We start from the raw sequence: 25,163 nt of genomic DNA, 5'->3' as shown, positions 1-25,163 counted from the left end.
GCTTTACATCCCACTAACTACTTTTATGGTTTTCGGAGATGCCGAGGTGCCAGAATTTACTACAGCAGGAGTTCTTTTACGAGCCAATAAATCTACCAACAAGAGGCTGACGTATTTGAGTACTTTCAAATACCACCAGACTGAGCCAGGATCAAACCTGCCAAATAGGGGTCAGAAGGTCAGCGTCTCAACCGCCTGAGCCACTCAGCCCAGCACAAAATAACTTCTAAACACCAACATGTAACGACAGCATGCAATACCTCATTGCAAAGAGAAAGAACTAATGTATCCAGTAAAAAGAGTTTGACATCGGTATGACAAACGAGCGATGCAATAGCGAGGCCACCCTGAGGTACGAAAGTCACTATGGCACAAGGCTAACAATTAGGGTCGTATTCATGAACGAGACTTTGACTTAGACTTAGAAGGCGGTAAGTCACCATTTCCATTTCATAATCGTTACTTGGAGGTAAGTAAACCTAAATGGCGACTTACTTCCAAGTCGCCGATGTTCCGTACGTAAGTAGACTGTGAGATCAGAAAAATAATAAAATGGCAGATATTGCTGATGTAGTTAATTTTGTAGACAAAGTTGAAGAGATCCAAGAAATTATTCAGTACGTTGTGCCTAATCCTCAGTGTATAATGAGAGATGCACAGAACCCAGTTGAATTTTATACAGAAAATGAGTTCAGAAAATGATCTAGATTCGACAAACGTACAGTATTAGATGTACTAACGATGTTTGAAGACGAATTACAGAAATATAATAATCGAGGATCACCCATACCTCCAATAATACAGTTGCTAATTTTGTTAAGATATTATGCTACAGGTAAGAGTAAAATTGTTGTTACTGTAGTGCAAAGTTATGCACTTTCTACTCATTGTGTTATCTAGTTAGGTTAAGGGATGATCAGTACGGATTAATGCATTCTAATGGTAATTACAATAGCCTTTCACACTTCCATGGTTTTCAGGTAACTTCCAAACTGACTCCGCTGATTTATGAGGAGTAATCCAGCCCTCAGTATGTAGAATAATCAGAAGAATATCAATCCTGATTGCCCGAAAGAGACCACAGTTTGTTTCGTTCCCAAATGAAGCTGAATGTCGAAATAATGCGCGTCGTGTGTATGAAAGATCCCGATTCCCTGGAGTGGTTGGAGTTATTGATTGCACCCATGTACCAATAATAAGTCCAGGTGGCAACTATGCTGAGGTTTTCCGTAATAGGAAAGGAATTTTTAATTTCAATTGTCAGAGCACAGTTGACCACGAGATGAAGTTTATTGATTTCGTGACGGGTTGGCCGGGTTCTACACATGATAATAGAATATTCAACAGCAGCAGGATTTGTTTACAATTTGAAACGGGAGAGCGACGTGGTTACTTGTTGGAGATAGCGGTTACGCTTGCAGGCCATTCTTGATGACACCCCTTATTAATCCTCAAACACCAGCTGAAGAAACATACAATGCCTCTCACATTCTTGCTAGAAACGTAGTAGAGAGAACATTCGGAAGCTGGAAGAAAAAATGTCAGTGTTTATCATGGAAGTTTACAATGAAATTAAACAACATACCTCCGGTCATTGTGCCTACCGTTGTACTTCATAACATTGCTGCAGATCGTGGTCTCCTGGAAGAACCTGATGAAGGGAATGACGGTGGTGAACATCATGACCGACCTACACCCCAAATGTTGGGAGTTGTAGCCAGAAGACGCATCACAGAACGATATTTTAACTAAAAGTGTTCTGTGGCATCTAAAATAACAACATTACCCTTTCATAAATGCATTACCACAATTATGTAATATCATTTGCTTCATAAAATTGCTTTATTGATGCCCTAAATTCTATTTTATAATAGTTATGCCCATTTATATAATAATAATGTGTTCATTAATGTTAGTCATTTCAGGTTAGGTTAATACATATATATACACATTATTAGTTGTATTTTGCTTTTTTTAATTGATGGAGTTTATTCATCTGCATAACAGTCAACTTATGCACCTTCTCTTGGAATTTCATTCTCACTGCATGGAACTCCTCCTGCTGAATCTTTCATCTGCTCTATATCAAGTTCCCTCCTGGCTTGCAGATATGACACTGCCTCAGTTCGTGGTCTAGTCACACATTCGGACATACCGATACTCTTTCTTCTTTCTGTGGCTTCCTTTTCGGCTGATGATTATGCCAGTAATGAAGGCCCACTCTCAGCTCCGGATGTTTCCAGAACTTCAGTGACTTCATCATACTACACCCCCTCTTCCGTCTCCTCTTCACCCATGAAGCCACCACTTTCAAACTCACTCGGAATCCTCAGATTAAGGTGAGGTACTACACTTACCACCATTGCCAGAAAACTATCATCCTTGTCACCTTTTGCACTAGGGCCTCCACCAGTTGCAATACTTTCCTTTCTTTGCTCCATTTTGCGTTGTCTATATCTAAATTTAATATTGTTCCAACGCTTTTTTAACTGCTCTCCACTCCTCTTGCTTGTGTTAGCTATACTACAAAATTTTACACTAATATCCTCCCACGCTTTTAATTTTTCCATCATAGTAACTTGTTTTCGACTATATCTTTCTTCCCTTTCACTAGTTCTAATAACACCTCCCTTTCGTAGTTGTTGAAGGCTGGCAATATTTTCTTTCCATCCATCGTCGAGAAATAGAAATTTAACTGAAATGATTTTAGAGTCCAATGCGATCTGTAACGCAGAAAACAGCAGACTTTCTTCTTCTTCTACTGCTTTATTAAGAAAACAACACCGAGCGATGCAAGACGCTGCACTGCTCTTCCATTGTTTTCTTTTCTTTTTTTTTTTTGCTAGGGGCTTTACGTCGCACCGACACAGATAGGTCTTATGGCGACGATGGGATAGGAAAGGCCTAGGAGTTGGAAGGAAGCGGCCGTGGCCTTAATTAAGGTACAGCCTCAGCATTTGCCTGGTGTGAAAATGGGAAACCACGGAAAACCATCTTCAGGGCTGCCGATAGTAGGATTCGAACCTACTATCTCTCGGATGCAAGCCCACAGCCACGCGCCTCTACGCGCACGGCCAACTCGCCCGGTCCCTTTGTTTTCATTGCCAACTTCATATCTAATTCTTCACATCGTAACTTACCAAAGTGTACTTACGCCAGAGTCTACTTTGTAAAAGTTGTGTCTATGAAACAGACTTCCACGAAACTCAACTAAGTGAACTTATGTAAGTCAAAGTCTCCTTCGTGAATACGACCCTTAGTGTAGCCCACTACTCCAGCATGGTAGCATGTCGTGTGAGGTATCGGCTGCTTTGCCTAAGGGAATTCTATGAGTGCACAGCAATAAAATGGCAAATAGTAAAGATGTATGAAAACTGTGGCATGAAGAAGTGCAAAAAATGTGCAAAATGTCAAGACTTAAATGGCTTCAAAGTTATTGCAAAAACACTCAACAGGATAGAACAGCTTGTTAGAATTCAAAAAAGTCCAAGATTACCAATGGCAAGCATCAAAAGACTTATTGCAAGAATCTTAACAGAATTATAGCACCGAAGCATAATGAGGCAAGTTGTATGTTATTGGAGCTACAACTGAACACCTCTACAGCCCTGGTGGTGGGAAAATTTCAAACCCTTACTGACTGGATGCTTTATTTCGATAAAAAAATGAAATGGTGTATGGCTTTTAGTGCCGGGAGTGTCCGAAGGACATGTTCGGCTCACCAGGTGCAGGTCTTTTGATTTGACGGCCGTAGGCGACTTGCGTGTCGTGATGAGGATGAAATGATGATGAAGACGACACATACACCCAGCGCCTGTGCGAGCGAAATTAACCAAGGATGGTTGAAATTCCCCAACCTGCCGGGAATCGAACCCGGGACCCCTGTGACCAAAGGCTAGCACGCTAACCATTTAGTCATGGAGCTGGACTTTATTTCAGTAATACCTATCATATGGTACATATTCTAAGTCAAAACTTGCAGTTGTGACCATGAAACAGCCCTGTTTGATTTCTTTTTATTTAAATTGGAAATAGTACAGTAGTTCGAGACTTACTGTTTTTTACATACGACACAGTTGGAAAGTGGAAACCAAAGAGATAGAAACTTTATCAGGAAGGCAGCCAAAAAAAGTAAGATAAGTCAGATGGAGCTTCCTTAAACCAAGCCTGCGCAGTACCGATCTTTAATTTTGTCTGCTACAGAGCAGATGGGGGTCATCCCCAGGAGGGATAAAGACGTGCACCGTTTGCATGTCATAATATTTTTGTTGTTTCATTAATTACAATAATTGCAGGTTGTTGTCTAATTTAAACACAAATATTCATTTGGCATCAGTGTTTTACTGGGAAGCAATAAAGGGAGGAACTTTTGAAATGTTTGTAATGTTATCCTTTAATTCAAACCTATGGACAAAATTACGAACATTTACAGAGGTGCCAACCTTTGAAGTGGGCTATCGGTAATCCCCACCTCCACACCTCAGAAAATTTTCCGAGTGAAATCCACAATATGATTCTCCCTTCTCGATAATGACACCTCATTTGCCCTTCCTGACAGCAATATATTCTAAAGCATATCATATTAACACAAAATTTACACATTACTTGTTAGTTCTGTGATAAAACATTCTTTGTAGATTGCTTCACAGCTGCTTTTCGATGTAGGTTTTCTGGAAACATCCTTCTCCCTGTGATGACATTTTTGTCTTCTGAACCATAAGCGATTCCAGTTCATATGGGCTTAATGTAGGTCTCAATTGTCTGATTTTGCCTATCAACATATAAAACTCTTTCTGTGGAAAAGTTACTGTCAGGTACACTTAATACAGCAAAAATTTTTTTTTTTTTTTGCTAGGGGCTTTACGTCGCACCGACACAGATAGGTCTTATGGCGACGATGGGATAGGAAAGACCTAGGAGTTGGAAGGAAGCGGCCGTGGCCTTAATTAAGGTACAGCCCCAGCATTTGCCTGGTGTGAAAATGGGAAACCACGGAAAACCATTTTCAGGGCTGCCGATAGTGGGATTCGAACCTACTATCTCCCGGATGCAAGCTCACAGCCGCACGCCTCTACGCGCACGGCCAACTCGCCCGGTAATACAGCAAAAAGAACATTTCTTAAGGTTTTTCAGCAGAGGAGATCGAGCAAGTGGGTATGCAGTTTAGGGCACGTAGCTATCAGTTTACATTCGGGAGATAGTGGGTTCAAACCCCACTGACGGCAGCCCTGAAGATTTTTTTTTTTTTTTGTGGACACCAGGCAAATGCTGCAACTGTGCCTTAATTAAGGCCAAGTCGGCTTCCTTCCCACTGCTAGCCCTTTCCTATCCGATCGTCGCCATAAGACCTATCTGTATCGGTGCGACAAAGAAAATTGTAAAAAAATATTTACAGTGAAGAAGAACAGAGTAGAGCTCCTTCATTCACAACAAATTTCACAATGCTCAAGGGTACCAAAGGAACTAACGATCGAGTAAGCATTGCTGTTCTCTCACAAGCAGTGAAATGAGAAGAGTTAAGCAGTAATGCTCGAAAGGAGTGGATATTTTTCCTTCCTTCTTTCTTTCTTTTTCTTCATAGACAACCTTTTCGTGATAAGTCGCTTTTCGTAATAATTACGGACAACCCGCAATAGCAGGCAAGTCTGTATTTGTGACACTTTTTTGAAATGTCATGATTGTTGTTAGTTTCTGTTTTCCTTTTTTGTAACTACTGAAACTATCATAAGTCTAGTTATTGAACCAAATACAGTAGAGACAATACACAACAGTCTGTGTGATATCGAGGGACAGCGATTAGAGCTCTGTCTTTTTTTTAAACATAAGAGTTTCATTTTTGGTCCGTATTGAACTGAGAATGGAAGATAGGAAAAACTAGAAAGGGTCCACCTTTTCAATACAAAAATGTTATAGTTTATTTATAACATGTATTTGCACTTGGGACTAGTTTCGACGCTGTGTTGGCGTCATCATCAGCCTATTATTATTTATTCGTTAGGGCCATCTATGGACCACGGTGCTTGTGTTTTAGCTGTTTCTTGAAGTCATCGTCGTTGTTTGCCACAATTGGTGTTCTTAGCGGCTGGTTTGGCAGCTGTTTTCTTGTTGGTACCTCGAGCTTTCCTGATGGCCCAGTAGTCCTTCATTTTCCGGCTAAATTCAATCTTACGTTCCTCAGACCATTTCCTGGTCTCGTCTTTTGGTCTGTGGGTAACTTCTGTGAGGGATGTTACAAAGGATTTAGTTTTAAGAGTTGTATGATAGTTACTCCGATCAGCTATGTCGTTTTGATTTATGTGGAGTTCCGAAAGGTCCTTCTCCACTTGCTTCATCCACACGAACCCAGTAGCTTTGCCCTTGTTAGCAGCCTTGAAGATCCTATGAGATAATCTATTTGAGTCCATTCTGGATAGGTGTCCGTAAAAAGCCAGTCGCCTTCTTCTGATGGCATCTATGAGATTTTCTTGGTGTTTATATAGCTCACGATTTGGTTGATACCATCGGCTTCCATCTGGTAAAATTCTTGGTCCCACTATCCGTCTCAGGAACTTTCTTTCTTGTACCTCGAGGGCTCTTAGTGGGGTCTTCTTAGTTAAATATAGACACTCTGCTGCATAGAGGACTGACGGTCTGATTACTGCATTGTAGTGTCTTAGTTTGACATTCATCGACAGATTTTTTGAAGCATACAGCTTTCTACAGGCATGGTAAGCCTTATCTAGTTTGAGTCTCCTGTGTTCAAGAGCCATTGTTTCGCTGAGGTCCTCTGAGAACCATTCCCCAAGGTACTTTACACTTTTGACTCTCTTGATGTAGATATTATCACTGACTCTCATCTTTCCAGGGGCATCTTTGATGTTAGTAACAAACTCGGTCTTTCCTATGTTGATCAAAAGACCCGTTTTAGCCGCTATTGAGTGCAGTGTTTGGAGCTGAGTAGTAGCCTCCTGTATGTCATTTGCCAATAAAGTCAGATCGTCTGCAAAGGCTAGGCATGGTATCCTCAGGTTGTCTGCTTTAATCCCCATCCGTAATCCAGTGTTCTCTGGAAGGAATCTCATCCACTCTCTAATTATCTTTTCCAGAACGCAGTTAAATAATATACATGAGATGCCATCTCCTTGTCTCACCCCTGTTTTAATGGCGAAACTCTCCGAGAGTTGTCCTCTAAACTTTACTCTGGCTGTGGTATTGTGCAAGGTTGCTTGCACCAGCCTGATGATCTTGTCGTTAAGTCCTAGTTCTCTTAATGTATTGTAAAGAGTAATTCTATCTACTGAGTCGTATGCTTTCTGGAAGTCGACAAATATAGCTACCCATTGTCGAGCTCTTGATTTGCTGTATTGAAGGATGGTCTTCAGATTTTGTATCTGCTCGGTACAGGACCTCGATGCTCTGAACCCTGCTTGATATTCTCCTAACTCTTTATCCAACTGTCTTGTGACATGGCGTTCCAGAATCTTGGAAAATATCTTATAGGTAACAGCAAGGAGTGATATTCCTCTGTAGTTACTGGGATCTGTTTTGCTTCCCTTCTTGTGGATTGGATGGATAATGGCTGACGTCCAATCATCTGGGAGCCTCTCACTAGTCCATATGTCCAGAATTACTTTATGTATGCTCCTGAAGGTGTGTTCTCCGGCATGTTTTAGCATTTCTGCTACTATCCCGTCTTCTCCAGAAGCTTTATTGTTCTTGAGTAATTTAATTACATCTCTGACTTCTTCATACGTTGGAGGAGGGATAAACTCAGTATTGGGGTTAGTTGGTTCTGTAACTTGGAGACGTTCAATAGGTTCTTCTGCATTTAAGAGTCCTTTGAAGTAGTTAGCTAGGGTCTTGGTACAATCGCTGTCATTAAGACACAGCGATCCATCTGGTCTCTGGAGATGTAAAGCAGGGGAAGCGAATTGGGTTGTTTGTTGCTTGAGGCCCTTGTATAGATCTCTAGAGTTGTTCCTTACAAAATCCTCCTCTGTTTGCTTAATCAGTTCCTGGTTGTGCTTCCTCTTGGCCCCTCTTATGATGCTCGACGTAGTTTTCCTCTGTGCAATGAAGGCTTGTAAATTAGCTTCGTTCTTATGTGTTTTTAATATGTTTTACATACTCATGCTCTATTTATAACTTTTTAACCTGACCACTGATATTTTAATTATATGCTTTTATTCCATCCCCCATTAGACATCCGGATGCCTAATACAATAACAACTTGTGTATAGTCTAATGGCTAAAACAAAACATGTACTAGCTGATGATGGCCGTTAAAGAGCCGAAACCGGTACTAGCTTAATCTATTAAAATAAAATTTTGTATTGAATGGTGGAAAAACACATTTCTTATCTATACTTTAATCATCAGCCTAGTCTAGCGGAGTGACCTGGAGTTACTGATTCTGTCATAAGAACACGTGTGTTTGTGAAGTTTTTGGCATTATTTATGCGTTTGCAGTAAGTTGACATAAGTAAATAGTAGCGTGTGTCATTCCTTTATACCTCCTCTCAACACAAGTGGAAAGATATGTGCTGTGTTCGGTTGCAATAACTATGAAGTACAGAAGGATTCGCGGTCTTTCTTCACTTTCCCTTGTGACAAGAAAATGGAAGTAAATATTGTGTTTTCATATATACATATTCTTCCAGTGACAAACATATTTTTATAGTACTTCCTAAACTTCTGACCTGTGCGACCTATATTTTAACTGGCTTAAAATATAATAAGGTTATTTTATTGTATAGTGCAGCAGTTAACCTTCAATACCAATGTGTTGTTGTAGGTGTGATCTGTGGGTTTTGAAACGTCACGGAAGTGATTTGGATAAGGTGTACAAGAAAGAAGGGACGTTACGCTTGAATAAGAATGATAAGATCTGTTCATATCATTTCCAGGCCAGCGACTTTAGAAATCCCTGACTATACAGCCAAGGATATGTTATATTTTTACTCTTATTGTATGTAAATATTCCTCAAAACATAACTATCGCCAACATTTTCATGCTTTCCTTCCTTTTATCCCTCTTCTCAGATTACAGCCGGGATCTGTACGAACACAGAATCTCCCAAAAGTTAAAACATCAATTGCCACTACCCCTTCCAAAAGAGGTAGTCCTTTCAAGAGAAACATGAAACATGAGGACCGATGAAAATAATCGTGTAGGATCACCAGCTATTCTGCCAGATGCAAGACTCCCTAAACAGAATAGTATCAAAAAAGAGTTCCAGAAAGAAAAATTACGTAAAGCTCAAAAAATTGTCTCAAAATGCTTTGATTTCTAAATTAAAGGTTCAAGTTACTTATCTGCAGAATAGTAAAGTTAAATCGAAATCGGATTTAGTTGAGTGTTTAGGAAATTCTAGCTCAGTATCACAGATGATTTTTAAAAGCCAACTAATAAATACTGGTCGTAAGGTAGGCAATATACTGAAAACAACAAAACTGTTGCTCTAGCAATTTATTATTATTATTGTTCTGCAAGTGCATATAAGATGCTGAGGAGGTTATGTTGTCTTCCTACAATTAGGTCAATTTAGAGATAGCTGCAGAATTTGGGTGTGTGTCCTGGCATCAACAGGAATGTATTATCGTTGATGAAAGTGAAAGCTGAGAATTCAAGTGTCTCAGAGCGCGCGGTTTCTGTAGTGTTTGATGAAATGCCCCTTCAGGACAATATCACATATGATGCCAGGGCAGATGAATTTCATGGTTTTGTCAATTTGGCAGAGCATGCATGTCATAGAAACAATTGCCTTGAACGTACCAATCAGGCAATGGTAGTTCTAGTAAGATGACTAAAATTAAATTTTAAACAAATAATAGGATATTTCCTAAGTAAAGATAGTACACCTGGAGACTGTTTAAAGGGCATAGTTTTAGATGTCTTAAAGAAAGTGAGAGAAACACGGTTTAGTCCCAAGGTGGTTGTTTGTGACCAGGTAAGTAATAATCTTCAAAAATGAGATCCTTGTTTGGCCTCAGTAAGAAAAGCCATTTATTGAGGACTTTGGTAATAAAGTCCATTTCCTTCACGATGCACCACACTTGCTCAAATCTGTAAGAAATAATTTCAAAATTGAGTGTGTTAATGGGAAGCATTCATGGAATCATATTGTTGAGTTTTATAATAAGTATAAAACTATGAAATCCCAATTAGCCCTTAAACTAATCAAGAAGTGTATTGAACTACCTCCATTTAGTCCAATGAGAGTGTGTCTTGCAGCCCATACACTAAGTCATTCTGTCAGTTGTGGGATTATGACCAATGTCACTTTTAATTATATGTCAGAGGATGTACTGCCTACTGCCAAGTTTATTGAGCAAATGGACATTCTATTTGCAACTCGTCCCAGAAATACAGTGCAAAGGAATTCCGATGTCCATTAAATGATGAAAGGAAACACCTAACATATTTAAATGAAATGTCAGAATATTTAAAGACAATTACTGGTGCTAACAATCAGCCAAATAATCTGCACTGTATTAAGGGATGGGTTGAAATTAAAGCCGCTCTGAAATTGTTGTGGACAGAATTAAGGAATGAGTATGAATTTTCCTATCTTTTGACAAGACGGCATACTGAAGATTGCATAGAAAATGTATTCTCTGTAATTCGGGGTAAAGGTGGGAATTAATGTAACCCCTGATTCAAGCAAATTTAGATCTGCTCTGAAGTTAGTTATGACAAATCAGTTATTGCACCCTTCAGAAGACAGTAATTGTTCATTAGATGCCAGTACATCGCTTCTACTCAACTAAGACTTCAAAAATGTACAGTCTCCCTTGTATCTACCCCCACTTACTGTAAGGATTGCCTTTTCAGAAAACCGTGAAGATATTCTCACTGATTTAATTCAGAAAAATGCATATGCAAATGTGTGTGGCTGGTTGTTTTATAAGTTACCACATTTGAAATGCCGTAATGTGTTGTCAAGCACTCAAGAAAATAGGGTGACTTGAGAAATGTACAAATTTTGTTGAAACAATAATTTATTATGATAAAAATTTGCTTTACCCTAACGTAATAGCAAGTATTGCTTATAGGCAAATTTTGAATGTTTTTGAGGGTAAATTTATAGATTTTCTTTCTGTTAGTAGACTTCAAGTTAAGAGAAATTTTTTTCCAGCTTTTACATGTTAATTCATTGAATCATGTGTGCCATTACACTAGTCGAAAAGTGAAGTTTCAATTAAATTGGAGTAAACGCAATTACCCACAGCGAAGTTAAAGGTATTCAAACTTTGTAAAATGTTACAGAAATTCAGAATGATGTAATATCAAAATTTATATAATCACGATGGCAGTGAGGAAGACAAAAAAACCGGGGATTCGGACTGTTAAGAAACACAACACTGTAAAAAGGATAACACAAAATGACTGACTATGTTTGCGGGAACACATGGTGCGAATAAGTTGTAAGCCAATTCAAAGTATCAAAAACGAAGAAAATTTGAGGAAGAACGCCTAATACACTGACTGAGCAAATGTTATGGGATAGCAGAGCGCTGATGCGCAGGTGTCTTGTCTGCGCACCATACGCCCCCTGTGCCAGCGGCAGTTGTATAGGAGACCTTGTGAGCAGTGGCTGTGCATGTGACAGGTGTAACATGGAACGTCGTCGTGAGCTGACACCGATCGAACGAGGTATGGTGGTCAGTGCCCGACGGTTGGGAAGTGCGATTTTGGAAGTGGTGCGGGAATTCGGCTTCACACAATCAACCGTGTCCAGGGTGTATCGTGAATGGTTGAATGCGGGTGTCACCGTCCACTACAGATGAACGACCGGCCGTCCAGCCACCCTCGATGATCGTGACCGGCGACATCTTAGACGGATTGTCAATAGTGACAGATGGGCAACCGTGCAACAAATCACGGCTCAATTCAACAGAGGCCGTGCTAGACACGTCTCCTAGTGGACAATTCGTAGGAACATGGGTTCTATGGGGTATGGGAACCGGCGACGCACATAGGTGCCATTGTTAACCCAATGTCATAGGGCACGACGACGCGCATTTGTCACCAGTCACCAGGCAACATCTGAGACGGATTGTCAATAGTGACACATGGGCAAAGGTGCAACAAATCACAGCTCAATTCAACACAGGCCGTGCTAGACACGTCTCCCAGTGGACAATCCGTAGGAACATGGTTCTATGGGGTATGGGAGCCGGCGACGCACACAGGTGCCACTGTTAACCCGTCATAGGACACAACGACGCGCATTTGTCGCCAAGTACCAGGGATGGACACTGAAACAATGGCGTAACGTGATAGAGTCGGATGAATCACGATTTCAACTGCACCATGCTGATGGGAGGCACCGTGTATGGCGCAGACCACATGAAGCGATGGATCCCGCCTGCCTCGGAGGTGTGGTCGAGGGTGCTGGTGTCTCTTATGGTCTGGGGTGCATTTTCTTGGTATGGAATGGGCCCCCTAGTTGTTCTGGAAGAGACTTTGAATGGTACGCGGTATGTTGAGCTGCTCGGAGACCATTTCCACCCATTTTTGGCCTTCCAGCGCCCAGACGGTTCTCCAGTGTTTCAAGATGGTAACGCACCGCCACATCGCTCCCACGTCACCCGGGAATGGTTCCAGGAACATGCAGCGGAGGTCCAATGACTGCCATGCCCACCCAGGAGCCCCGATATAAACCCTACCAAGCATATCTGGGATGTCCTGGAACGCAGGCTCCGTGCGATGGATCCTGCACCTACGAACACACCAGCATTGGTGGCTGTTCTGCAAACGATTTGGTGTCAGCTGCGCCCAGAAGACTACCAGGGAATTGTCAGCTCACTTCCACGGCGTCTCACTGCAGTTCGCAGGGCAAGAGGAGGCCCCACACGCTATTAGGTGACTATCCCATGACATTTGCTAAATCAGTGTATTTCAATAAATATTCATAAAAAGAGTTATATCCAATTGAAACGTTTAACGAGATTTGGAAGTCTGCCAGTCTAAGACACCAAAAGCATAATATCAAAAAGAGAAGCAACAGTTCGGGACAACACAATATTACCGCAAGAAAGTTTATAACGCAAATCCCATACAGCACATATATTGAATTTACAGCAGACAGTTTGGAAGTTTGAGATAAAGTTAGGGAACAAGCAAAAAAGTTTTAAAAGAATTATAATTCTTACAATAGAAGGCTTTGATTGTAATCAAGTGCAACAGCTAATCTCACATGTTTTTCTGCATTTCTGTAATTGAGCAAGACGAGATGATTATGAATCTATAAGAAGATGGGCAGCGCTCTACCTGGAGTGACCTGAACTGAACCGCGATGGGCCAACACCGCAGTTGACATCTGCAGAACCAGCCACAGAAGACGATGATCGCAGCATGAACAAGACATAAATTGTCCCAGAAGCGAAGAAAAAGAGATAAGTTTCCTAAATAAAAACATGTAGTTTAGTAGATGTTCTTTAGAGTACAGCAGAAGTCCGCTATAGCGAGTACGGATTATAACAAGAACTCCGTTATAGCGAAGACATTTTCTGTCCCTTCAAAATTCCTATATTAAACTGTGTATCGTCCTTCGGTTACAGCGAGAACTCTATCACTGGCGCATACGTTATTACGAGCGATTAAGCGCGTGCGATTTTTTCCGTTACCGTTATTTATGCACCCCAGCGATGATATTGCATGTGATAGATTACCTTAGGCATCGTTTCCTCGCTATGTGCACTAGCGATTTCTCTCGCCGACATTTGAAGGCGATGTAGAAGTCGATTAGTAATATCCGTCGAGTTGTTCCGTAAAGAAATTTCGAAATGAAGTGCGATACGGACCATGAAGCTGATTTTATGTAACGGTTGTTAACTCGTTAAAATTAAGGCTGACTAAACGACCGCTTAATTTTGAGGCTAAATACTGCAATTATGTAAGAATGGGATACACCTTGAGATATTGCAGAGTGCTTAATTGATTTCAGAGGTTAGTTTATATTTTGTCGCGTCTGATTAAATTATGGAAAGGCTATTATGAAAATTTTTAGCGAGAAAGGTATAATTTCTCTACTGGCGCTTGAAGTGTGTTTTCATCATACGTATAGTACGGTTAAGTTAGGATTCGTGACGCTGTTTGAATAAGAAAACTGAAACGTTTGCAACAAAATGAAATCGATCATCTTCGGTACGGTATAGTTTTCTCACTTTGTGCATTTGCGAGCTCTCTCGTTGACATTCAAAGGCGATGTTGGAGTAGTAGTTGACAGTACAAATTAATACATATTATTAATACAATTACTAAGTAGTTGACAGTACAAATTAATACATATTATTAATACAATTACTACTAACCAGTTACCTGATTTTTTTACCTTGAGGTGATATTTTGACTGATGATGCCCTCAATGAAGGGCGAAACATGTCTCAAGTGGAATCAATAATAAATTCCTAATTTATAAAATTTATATGTATTGAATAGGTGGAAAAAACTAACCTTTTAGCATCCTACATTCAGTATCTTCAATACGGATAGCAATGATTTTTATCACTTGCTATATCTGACGCTGCGTAAAAGTAACAGTTTTATAGACAGCACGAATAATTTCCTGATGGATCGTTGTATTGTAGAGACGCATGGAATAGATATTGCCGGAAAATTTTCAACGAGTTCTCTTCGGTATTATGATGCCAATGGTCCTTAAACCCGCGGAAATAAATAATTGTGCAGCCGCCAAAAATAAAGAAATACAGCGTGACGAAAGTCAATGTTCGGCGTCTAAAAATAGTCTAAAAATGCGTAGGCCTACTGTAAGACAAGGCATTCATATGATTTTACAAACTTCTTTTTGAGCCTGATTAAAATTTTTTCAGGGGTAAAGTGGGGTTCATCTTGGATTCAGAGATTAAGAATGAAATTAAACATACACTTTCACGTAGTATCGGATTACGAAAAATATCAAACAAGTAAGCCGTAGTGTGGATATCATCTACAGAAACGCAAGTTTTGAACAGACTGATCGCCGTTTCATACCGATTTTAAAGTGCATGAAGGGTTTTCCGACTTTTATACAAAAATCGGATATAACGACAATCCATTATAACGAGTAAATTTTCCGTTGTTATGAATTCTCGCTATAACGGACTTCTACTGTAGTTCATTTGTAATCAGTCTTGTTATTGTGTCATTTTAATCTTCAAAATAAGCTTAAATATGTTGGATTCTCACGAGTGATTTCTTAGTAGATCGATATAAAGAGAGTAAATGGTGTTCTAAAGCAATTTAACCAAAACACCAATTCTCAAGAAAAATGGCATCATCTCTCCAAGTAATGTTATGCCATAGGAGATGAGAAGTTTTGACAAGAAGAGTATTTTATGATGCTATAGATTCCAAGTGTTAAATGTAGGTGATATGGGTTGATGAGGCATGAAGGAAATACATGGTTATTATAAAATAGGACGTCACAAATTATGGAAATGTCGACAGAAGAGATTATGATTTGAGAAGACACTGATCCAATGATGAGAATATACAAGAAGAAAATTACATTTGCGTCAAGAGAGGTTAATTGTGAAAAGTTGAGAATAAGAAGAAGAGATATGAATTTAAATGAAGAAATAAAAGATTAACTGAATAGGAATATGCGCTTCGATCAAATAAAAGAAGAGATTGAGTATTTGAAGTGTATAATGAATTGACTTGATGCAAGCTAGGATCACATGTGTTCGTGATAGAACAATATTGTATTTTGTCTAGAATTCACGTGTTATGTTGATTGTGACAGATTTTAACCTTCATGGAATATTATACTAGGGTCATGCCATCAAAAGATATCACCACGAGAACGAATATTCATGCACTTGGACATTGTAACGTAGGATTTCTTCTGAAAAATAACATTATTTAAAATTTATAACGGCAAATTCAGATAGATACGAAAGATGATTGCTACTGTATATAAGGATGTAGATGAGGTGACATCGTACAATATCTTCCAGAATGATATATCCCTAAATGCTTTAAGTAATTTTACACAAAATGACATAAATATTTATTATTTTTGGCTCATATAAGATTTAGTATACCTTGCTAGGCCTAATGATTACTCTAGTGTGTATATGAAGATTTATTTAAGAGATGCTGTTGAATGTTATGGTAATTTAAATTGATTTTTAAAGCAAAGTTTTGCTGAAGCTTACGAGAAACTTGTCACTTTCCCTGATGCTTATGCTGAGATACAATAAATATCATGAGATAATCCAACCTAAAACTTGATGAATATTGTTTTAACGAAGTGTCTTAAGGAGAAGTAAGAATTTTGCAATCAACAGACAATGCTAGCTAGAAAATACTGGAATAACTTTATGTAACAAAACTTTTCCCATACTCAAATTACATTTATTTTCAATTTTATATCTAAATATTGTAGACATGGTGATGGTTAGCACATTTCAATGTTGATTAACAAGATAATGATGAAAAATGTGATCAATGACAAATAACTCTAACCCAATAGATGTTCACCAATCTACTCATTTTGAATTTTAATTTCATATTTTCATTTTTCTCCTCGAAGATTTGTCTATATTTTAATAAATATTAGTGGTTAAGATTTACTTGAGTCTTATTTATGGCTTATTATAGTAATATAAGATACCTCAGAGTTAAGACAATGAATCATTGGGTAATCATATAATATTGATACGTCGGATGGAGCCGTCCATCGAGTCAACCGGCAGGTAATATATTACTCGGCGCATCGGCATTATTTTCTGATCCCACATAAAACAACTATACAATCAATAACCCTGAGAAACTGGTTGGGATTTCTTTTACGTGACCCATTTTGGCCGTGGGAAGGGCGTACATGTGTGTGTGAGGAATGTGCCAATATTTTTATTGACAAGTGTCTTTATGTGATGATACAATGTTTCTTAAACGAGATAAAAGACTAATCTAGCCGTAAAAGTTCAGGTAGGAATGCTAAAGTAAAAAAAGTAATGCATAAATGAAAGATCACGATTTAGCATTACTTGCAAATACAATAGAAGAGGCTAAATTTCAAATTGAACAACTAGAAATTATAGCTAAAAAAATGGGATTACAAATTTCATTTGAAAAAACAGAAATGATGCCAACTTTTAAAGTTGATTTACCAGTTATTCAGCTGAACAGTAATAAAGAGATTAAAATTGTTCAGAAATTCAAATATCTTGGGGAAATAATAACATGGAACACAAATGAAAAAGAAGCAATAGAACACAGGACAACTAAATTTAAACAAGCACAAAGACTTACCTGGCCAACCTATAAAAAAAAATCTCTTTCGATAAACGCTAAGCTGAAACACTATAATTCCATAGTTAAACCAGAGGCAACCTATGCTAGTGAAACTTTATTCAAATTAAATGTAAAATCTACAACAGACAAATTACAGAAAACTGAGAGAAGAATTCTTAGAACAATTATTAATAAAAAACACCAAGTTGATGGACAGTGGAGATTGTTGCCTAACAACATTGTCTATCGTGAATGTGAATCAATAATATCTACAATGCGTAAAAGAAGAATTTCCTTTTTCTGTCACATATCAAGATTAGCAGACACCAGGATATTGAAACAACTATTCGATTACTTTTTGAAGAATAAAATCAATAATAATTGGTTCAAAGAAGTTCAGGACGATTTGGAAGAATTGGGTATAACTCGGCAACAAATCAAAGACAGAAAAGAGAAGAGGATTTTGAAGAACAAAAGCATAAGTCTCAAACTAAAAGCAGTTGAACGGAAACAATATACTATATCGGACACACAAAGGGCTTCCAGGTCGGAGAGGATGAAAAAGTTCTGGGAGAAGAAGAAATTAACTCAAATGTATTGATTTCAGTGCTCCAATGTGGGCGTAAAATATGTAAATAATAATAATAATAATAAATGAAAGATCAAGCCCTTTCACAGCAGTCCATTTCACATCTTGTTTATATGTCTAATTTCAGTCTTTAAATAATAACCTGTTAAATAATTCTTCATTTATTTATCCAGAATTGTTTTAGCAACTTCAAAATCAATATCTTAATAACACTTTCTTTTTAGATGTAATTTATTTATCCATTTCCGTATATGCATTTCCACTGATATCTGAATTTAGCAAGAATTTGCAGGTCACGTCACTAGGAGCGCCACCTGCGAATTGTCTCCCATTTTAAGAAAGCTAAATCTGGAAGTGTCACATATTGTCTCTACTGTATTTGATTGAACTGAACACTGTAACTGATTAGGCTATGTATGTCCATTTATATAGGCCTAAAATTTCAATTGCATTTACCCATGTCAAACAGGACTAGTAAGTAGCAGAATAGGATATAGCTAATACAGTAACTGTTATTTCTTCAAATAATTAATGCTATGAAATGCTATTTTAAATATAATTTTTGCTACACCAGAAAAAATAAATTCTGTAACTTAACACTTCTAGCTATGATGCCTCTCTATGTCAATCTATCATAAGATACAGACCTTCAAATGATTTAATACATTCCTAAAACTTCAAATGTTCATATCTGACATTAAAGAACTCAAACTGTAAATCTTCAGGTTGCTTGCTACGCATGGAGAAATTTGAGACAGAATAATAGGAAATAATGAAGGGTTCCACCCATTGCCCTTTTTTGGAAGAATGCAAATCGCCTTGGAAATGATTATTTTCATGCTTGCTAGATCAGATTTCTGATGAAACAAATCATTTACTGTCACCCAAAACACACCAAGCAGACTGCACCACATTATCAGAAAAATCTCTTCACATTGTTTTATTCCTCTTGGTTATAAAAAACAGAAGTAGAAGTGAGAATAATTATGAGCTTTATAAAGCTTAATGCCATGTTCTATACCACATCCATAATTAAAATACCCCGAACAAAGCAAGACTACAAGTTTCATTTTACAAAAGGCAAATGTCAAGCAGTTCAGGAAAAACTTTTGAAAGTAGCATTATGATTTTCCAAACCTGACACCCAATGTTACCAAATAAGCGTATACAAAATACAGTCATTATAGAGTGCAGCAGAAGAAATAATGACAGTTTAAGAGTCAAAAGTTCAATACAAGATGTACTCACTGTCTCCAGAATTGGTGGTGTGTGCATTTACTACTGTTGTCTCGCTGCTAATTACAGTTCTCACCACAACAGATTGGGATTCTGTCCGTGAACTCATTTCGAGTCTTTCATTTTTCAATTCGGCAATTCGGTTATCCTCTACCACAGATGATCTGAAATCATAAGATCACGTCAAACTATTGATTTATCACTCAACTTAATATTTCCAATATATTTTTGGATTTGATATTCTTGTATAGTGTAACCTCAGTTATTTATGTGCTTTGGTATGAACCAACAGCTCTGTCATTTAAAACGGGAGATAATCTCATCAATACTCATTTGCCTAACTTTGCTGCATATGGAACTACTGTATATGGTTTCAGCAGTTCACTAATATGATGCTTGGAGTCACTAACATGAATACAGGATTGGATATAAATTTTTTTAAACTCCTTTACTTCTTCAAATATTTTCAATGGTTCAATTTCAGATATTCTACCACCTTGTGTTAATTTTTGCTACACTTGTAATAGGTGTGGTATAATTGCAGTAGCTAACAAATCTCCACAAGTAAACCACAAGTTTTGCAATATCTGTTAGTATATACAAGCCTAAAAGTTCACTCCAAGTCTCTCTGAACTGTTACACTCTCCTGGATAATCAACACAGATACCCCCCCACCCTCCAAATTTTGATCTTGATATTTCTGAAAGAAAAATAGAAAAAGAAGAAAAAAAAGCTACAGTATGCGCAAGGTATTAGAGATCCTGCAACTGTGCACCTGAAATATGTGCACATTTTTATATTATTTATTTATTTATTTATTTCAAAAGAGGCACCTGAGCCAAGGCTCATAATGGTGCAGTAAAATTAATTACATTTAACTGCCATGCCTTTACGTTTTCAGAGCATCGATATTAGACTATCAGCTAATGGAAGAGATAAAAAGCACGTTACGATTGTAGCAATCACATGCCAAGCACAGCAAATGCAAGATTGCACATTCTGTATTTTAAGTCGCCAGGTTATTTATTTATGCACTAAGCTGGGAAGGAGCTGGAAGCCTCTAGTGGGGACGTGTCATATGTAGCTATATATAAAAAATAAAAATAAAACAGTTGCAGAACATTAACCATAAACCATGCTATAGAAAGTGAAAAGAATATTTGGGGAAAAGACCACCTTCCTAAAGAGATTCAAGTCAGTCACTTTTAGTCAAGTCATGAAATTTCTGATTCTGAAAACGCTTGGCATAAATTGATGATATTTCTAGTGAAGAAATGTAAGCTGACTCAAATCAATGTGTATAATGTAAATAGTACGATATACACAAATAAAAACGTTTAAAACAATTTTTATTTATTTATTTATTTATTTTGACTTTCTCCAACTGGAGATTCCCACAAGAACAAAGTATACAGAAAACAAGGTAAATTTTAAAAGTGATTGTGAGGATTCTAATATTATCATTTAGACTTTCACAGCCCGTGTAATGAACTATATAAACACACTCCAACACGTTTCAAAAGGAACCTTGCCTTTCTTCATCAGAAGAAAACACAAAAATGAAACATAATGCACCAACAAGTATAAAAGAACAACTTACATTAAATGGTCTTTCACGGAGTCAATTGTAATATCACCCACGCTAAGAGCACTGATATCATGCCGGTCTTCATCAGTACCATTCTCTTTGGGTTCCTCAGGTTCTTCAACTTGAGGTTCACTCTCCTCTGCTGAAATAACAAGGAAATAGCTTTTTTAAATATTTTAATACAGGCTTCTGCAGAGATTTATGGAACATAACAACATACATATAAATTTGCAATAACTATCCACAGAATATTTACAAATTCCAAAAAGGAACCTTCCTGAGCTTAAAAATTCATCTAATTATACAATTTTAGTGAATACTTGTACAAGGACTTTACGGGGATAAGTCTATGTTCTGGAAGATTTATATGAACTGCTTCACAGACCAGTTTACTAACAGTACTATTTGCTGTGGTATGTATGAGTGTATGGGTGTATAGCTCTTGCAGTGTCCTTGTTAATGATCAGCACACTTTTGAAGGTCACACTGGAGCCCATCACTGAGTAGGCAAGCAATGCTATTGGTCAACAATGGACCTTGCAAGTGGCCCTGCTTAATGTTTCAGGTGCTGGTCATTATTTAGGAAATTGCAAGAACTACAATGAACAATATTCAGAAGAATAAATGATTAAGATAAAGAAGATCAATTAAATTTTGGAGCAAAAAGTCTAAAACATTAACCAAATACTTATTTTGTGTAAGGATCTGCATAATACATTTCATCAATTATAACTTTTCTCAGCAGTCTACAACCAACATATGATTCTTCTTCTTCTTCTTTTTTTTTTTTCTTCTTCATCGATTCCCTTTTCCAGATTCTCTCTGGGTAGGGTAGTCTACCAAAGCCCTCCATCTTACTCGATCTTTCCACTATTCCTCTCCTAGTATTTTATTGCTATTGACTTCTCTATTTGCAATACAGTCCACAACAGAACTCTATCTCATTCTAGGACGTCCCCTAGACCTCTTTCCAGGCTCTGTATCCATGAATGTTCTCTTTGGTATTCTCTCTCCTGGCATTCTCATCATGTGTCCAAACCATTTTAGCTTTGCTATATCAATCTCTTCTTAAAGTTTACACACTCCCACACTTCTCCTTATTTCCTCATTTCGTGTTTTATCTCATCTCGTCTTTCCCTGTATGTTCCTCAAAAACACTCATTTCAGCTGCTTGTAACTTACTTTGGTTCCGCTTAGTTAATGTCCAGGCTGCTTAAGCATAGGTCAGTACAGGTTTATAATAGGACGAGTATAAAACCTTCTTGCACTTTATTGGCACATCTTTGTTCCATACGATTCTTAAATCAATTTCTCCATACAAATTTCCATCTTGTGATATATCACGCTGCCCAAATATTAAAACATTTTCACTACTTCAAGAGGTTCATTTCCTATTTTTATCACTTCCCTGGATTTTCTGTTACCACTTGTCATGATCAAAGTCTTACTTTTTGCAGTACTAATCTTCATTCCAAAATTTCTTATCTCCTCATTCCATAAATCAACTTGTGTCTGTACTTCCTTTTCATTATCTCCCCAAACTACAATGTCATCAGCAAAGAGCATAGACTTTACTTGCTTGACCATCATCATCTTCTTGATATTATGTAGAATTCTATCCATGATGATAATGAAGAGTAAGGGAGACAATACACTTCCCTGTCTTAAGCCTGTCTCAACTCTGAACCACTCAATTTGGTTCTAACACAGCTTTTGCAATTCTGATACAATGCTATTACCATCTGCATTATTTCATTCCCAATCTGTGCCACCTGTTTTCCATACCAAATTCCTTGGGACACTGTCATATGCCTTTTCGATATCTAGAAACATTACTACCATGTCCTTTCCATATTCCCAATACCTTTCCATCATTTGACACAATGTAAATATTGGGTCAAATGTGGACCTGCCTCTTCTGAATCCATACTGGTGTTCTGCCAATTTTTACTCTACTCTGTCTCTTATTTGTCTATCCAAGATTCTTTCAAGGATCTTAGCTGTATGAGGTATTAGTGCCACTCCTCTGTAATTTTCACATTGCTTCCTGTCTCTTTTCTTGAAAATTGGTATAATTACTCCTTTCGTCCACTCTTTTGGAACAGTCTTTTCTCTCCATATCACTCTAAAGAGTCTATACAACCCCTGTAGACCAACTACTCCTGCTAATATTATTATTTCTATGGTGACCTCGTCAATTTCAACTGCCTTGCTTCATTTCATTCTTTTAGTGGCCCACTCAATCTCTGCCATGGACACCTCATTTTCCTTATCTTCCACCTGCACTAAATCTGGTTCTTCGATTTCTCCTCTTACCGAGGTATTTTGCGTGATGTAAAGCTGTTCAAAGTATTTTCCCCACCTCTGCAATATATCCTGTTTCTGTGTCATCACTGCCTCCTGTTCATTTTTAATGAAGTTAGCACCTTCTCCTGGGTTTTTCTTCTTTTTAACCCACTGGAGTAAGATCTTTTTGTTTCCAGTTGTATCTTCTTGCAGAGATTCAGTGAATTTTTGCCAGCATTTCTTTTTCCCTTCTTGAACCACCTTGAAGCACTCCTTCTCGCAGTGCCTGTATTCTGTTTATGAGCCATCTTTTCCAAGCTTGTTTCTTCCTTTTAAATATATCTTTTATCCTGTCATTCCACCAGGGTGTTGTCCGACTCGTTGGCTGAACGGTCAGCATACTGGCCTTCAGTTCAGATGGTCCCGGGTTTGATTCCCGGCCGGATCAGGGATTTTAACCTTAATTGGTTAATTCCAATGGCACAGGGGCTGGGTGTATGTGTTGTCTTCATCATCATTTCATCCTCATCACAACGCGCCGGTCGCCTACGGGAGTCAAATAGAAAGACCTGCACCTGGCGAGCCGAACCCGTCCTGGGATATCCCGGCACTAAAAGCCATACAACATTTCATTTTACCAGGGCGTTTCTTGATCTTTCTTCCTGCCTGATACTCTTCCACAGGTCTTTTCTGTAGACTTGACCATGATTGTTTTAAAGTATGTCCATTCTTCTTCGACCCTTCCGATGTCTTCCTTAGGTATACTTGTTTTAATGTGTGCCTGGAACTCTTCATTTATTTCCTATTCCTACAATTTCCACATCCTTAGCTTTCTCTGCATAATCTCAGTCATCTTTTATATCTTTCCCATCTTTAACCTAGCTATCACAACTCTGTGATCCCCTTCGAAAGATTCACTTGGGAGGGCTGTTACATCTACCAACATTTTCCTGTTACCTTTCTCGACCAAAATGTAATCTATCATAGTTTTGATTTGGTTATCCCAACTATATCTTGTTATCTTCTGACTGTTTTTCTTTCGAAACCATGTGTTACCAATGATCAGCTCATTTCTTCTACAAAAGTCTACCAAAATATCTCCAGCCTTGTTTTTCTTCCCATATCCAAATGAACGTATAATCTCCTCATCTTCTTTTCTGTCCTGACCTACTTGGGCATTCATGTCTCCTATGATCACAACTTGTTTGTCCCGTATATGGCCTTCCACATATTCAAGGTATTTCTCTAGATCCGTACCTGTATTTCCTGTTTGTGGAGCATACCCCCGAATTATATCTGTAACGCCAGTTTCAAGTCTCAATCTGACCTTAATCAACCTGTCATTTAAGTTTTCCACCAATTCTAGGTATTCCTTTAAGTCTTTTCTAATTATGAGACCTACACCATTTTTGGCTTCTCTTCCTCCACTACAGTATAAGGTGTATCCTTTCTTTAGTTTCCTCTCACCTTTTCCTTTCCATTTGGTTTCACTGATACTCGGCAATGCTATATCTCTGTCAACCATAAAATCTACAAATTCTTCCACTTTCCCTGTTAGTGTCACTACACCGATGGTCGCTATCTTGATGTATTTGGTTGCTGGTCACCCATTTCTCACATTTCTCCCAGCATCACAAGAATTGCACGTCGCTTGTGGGGAACGCCCTAGCATTTTCCAAGGCTTCAGTATACTTGACATCATATACGCTTTTATTACGATGGGTTCGCCACTCCCAAAGGCATTTTAGAGCTACTGCCAGTCGAAACTTGTAGGCCACTCCTAACATGGAGAACAGACGCCTTTTGTAGCCGCTCCACTGGAGTACAGACGCTATAGCTGATATGTGGTTTCAGTGGCTTTTCCTCCACTGAGGGCCCATTTCCCTTGTATAAGGAACTACTCCGCCCTTAGCCGTTGGTCCTTATAGTGGGTCAGGCTATTTACCACCGCCCAACACTCGGCATGGAGACACTGGCTGTATGGTTTACTCCATTACCATAGCAGATTGACTATGATTCTATGATTGTTAATTTAACTGTCTGATTTGTAAGGACTAGTCAGCTTATCAAATATCACATTTGTTGTGTATCATTATACTACAAAGATTTTTATAGCTCAATGTTCATTTTGCTTTTACCCTTCAATTCAACCATAAAATAAACTCCAAATGAGAACAAAAATTTATTCCCTGTGCTTAACTTTCACATCACCATTCCTAGAATTCTTAGTTTCAGAT

At 38.2% G+C, this 25,163-nt stretch overlaps 1 protein-coding gene across 1 annotated transcript in view; it reads right to left on the bottom strand.

Annotated features, from left to right (window-relative positions):
• l(2)gl (LLGL domain-containing protein l(2)gl) overlaps nucleotides 1-25,163 on the bottom strand; it is a 452,154-nt gene that overhangs the window by 99,212 nt on the left and 327,779 nt on the right. Inside the window, exons 19-20 of the mRNA XM_068228315.1 lie at nucleotides 20,653-20,782; nucleotides 19,065-19,216 (exon numbers count right to left, since the gene is read on the bottom strand). Coding sequence (XP_068084416.1) covers nucleotides 19,065-19,216; nucleotides 20,653-20,782 — 282 coding nt within the window. The remainder of the gene's footprint in view (nucleotides 1-19,064; nucleotides 19,217-20,652; nucleotides 20,783-25,163) is intronic.

Source organism: Anabrus simplex, chromosome 6 (genome assembly GCF_040414725.1).
Source record: "Anabrus simplex isolate iqAnaSimp1 chromosome 6, ASM4041472v1, whole genome shotgun sequence".
Classification (NCBI taxonomy): domain Eukaryota; kingdom Metazoa; phylum Arthropoda; class Insecta; order Orthoptera; family Tettigoniidae; genus Anabrus; species Anabrus simplex.
This window is presented reverse-complemented; position numbering and strand designations above follow the sequence as displayed.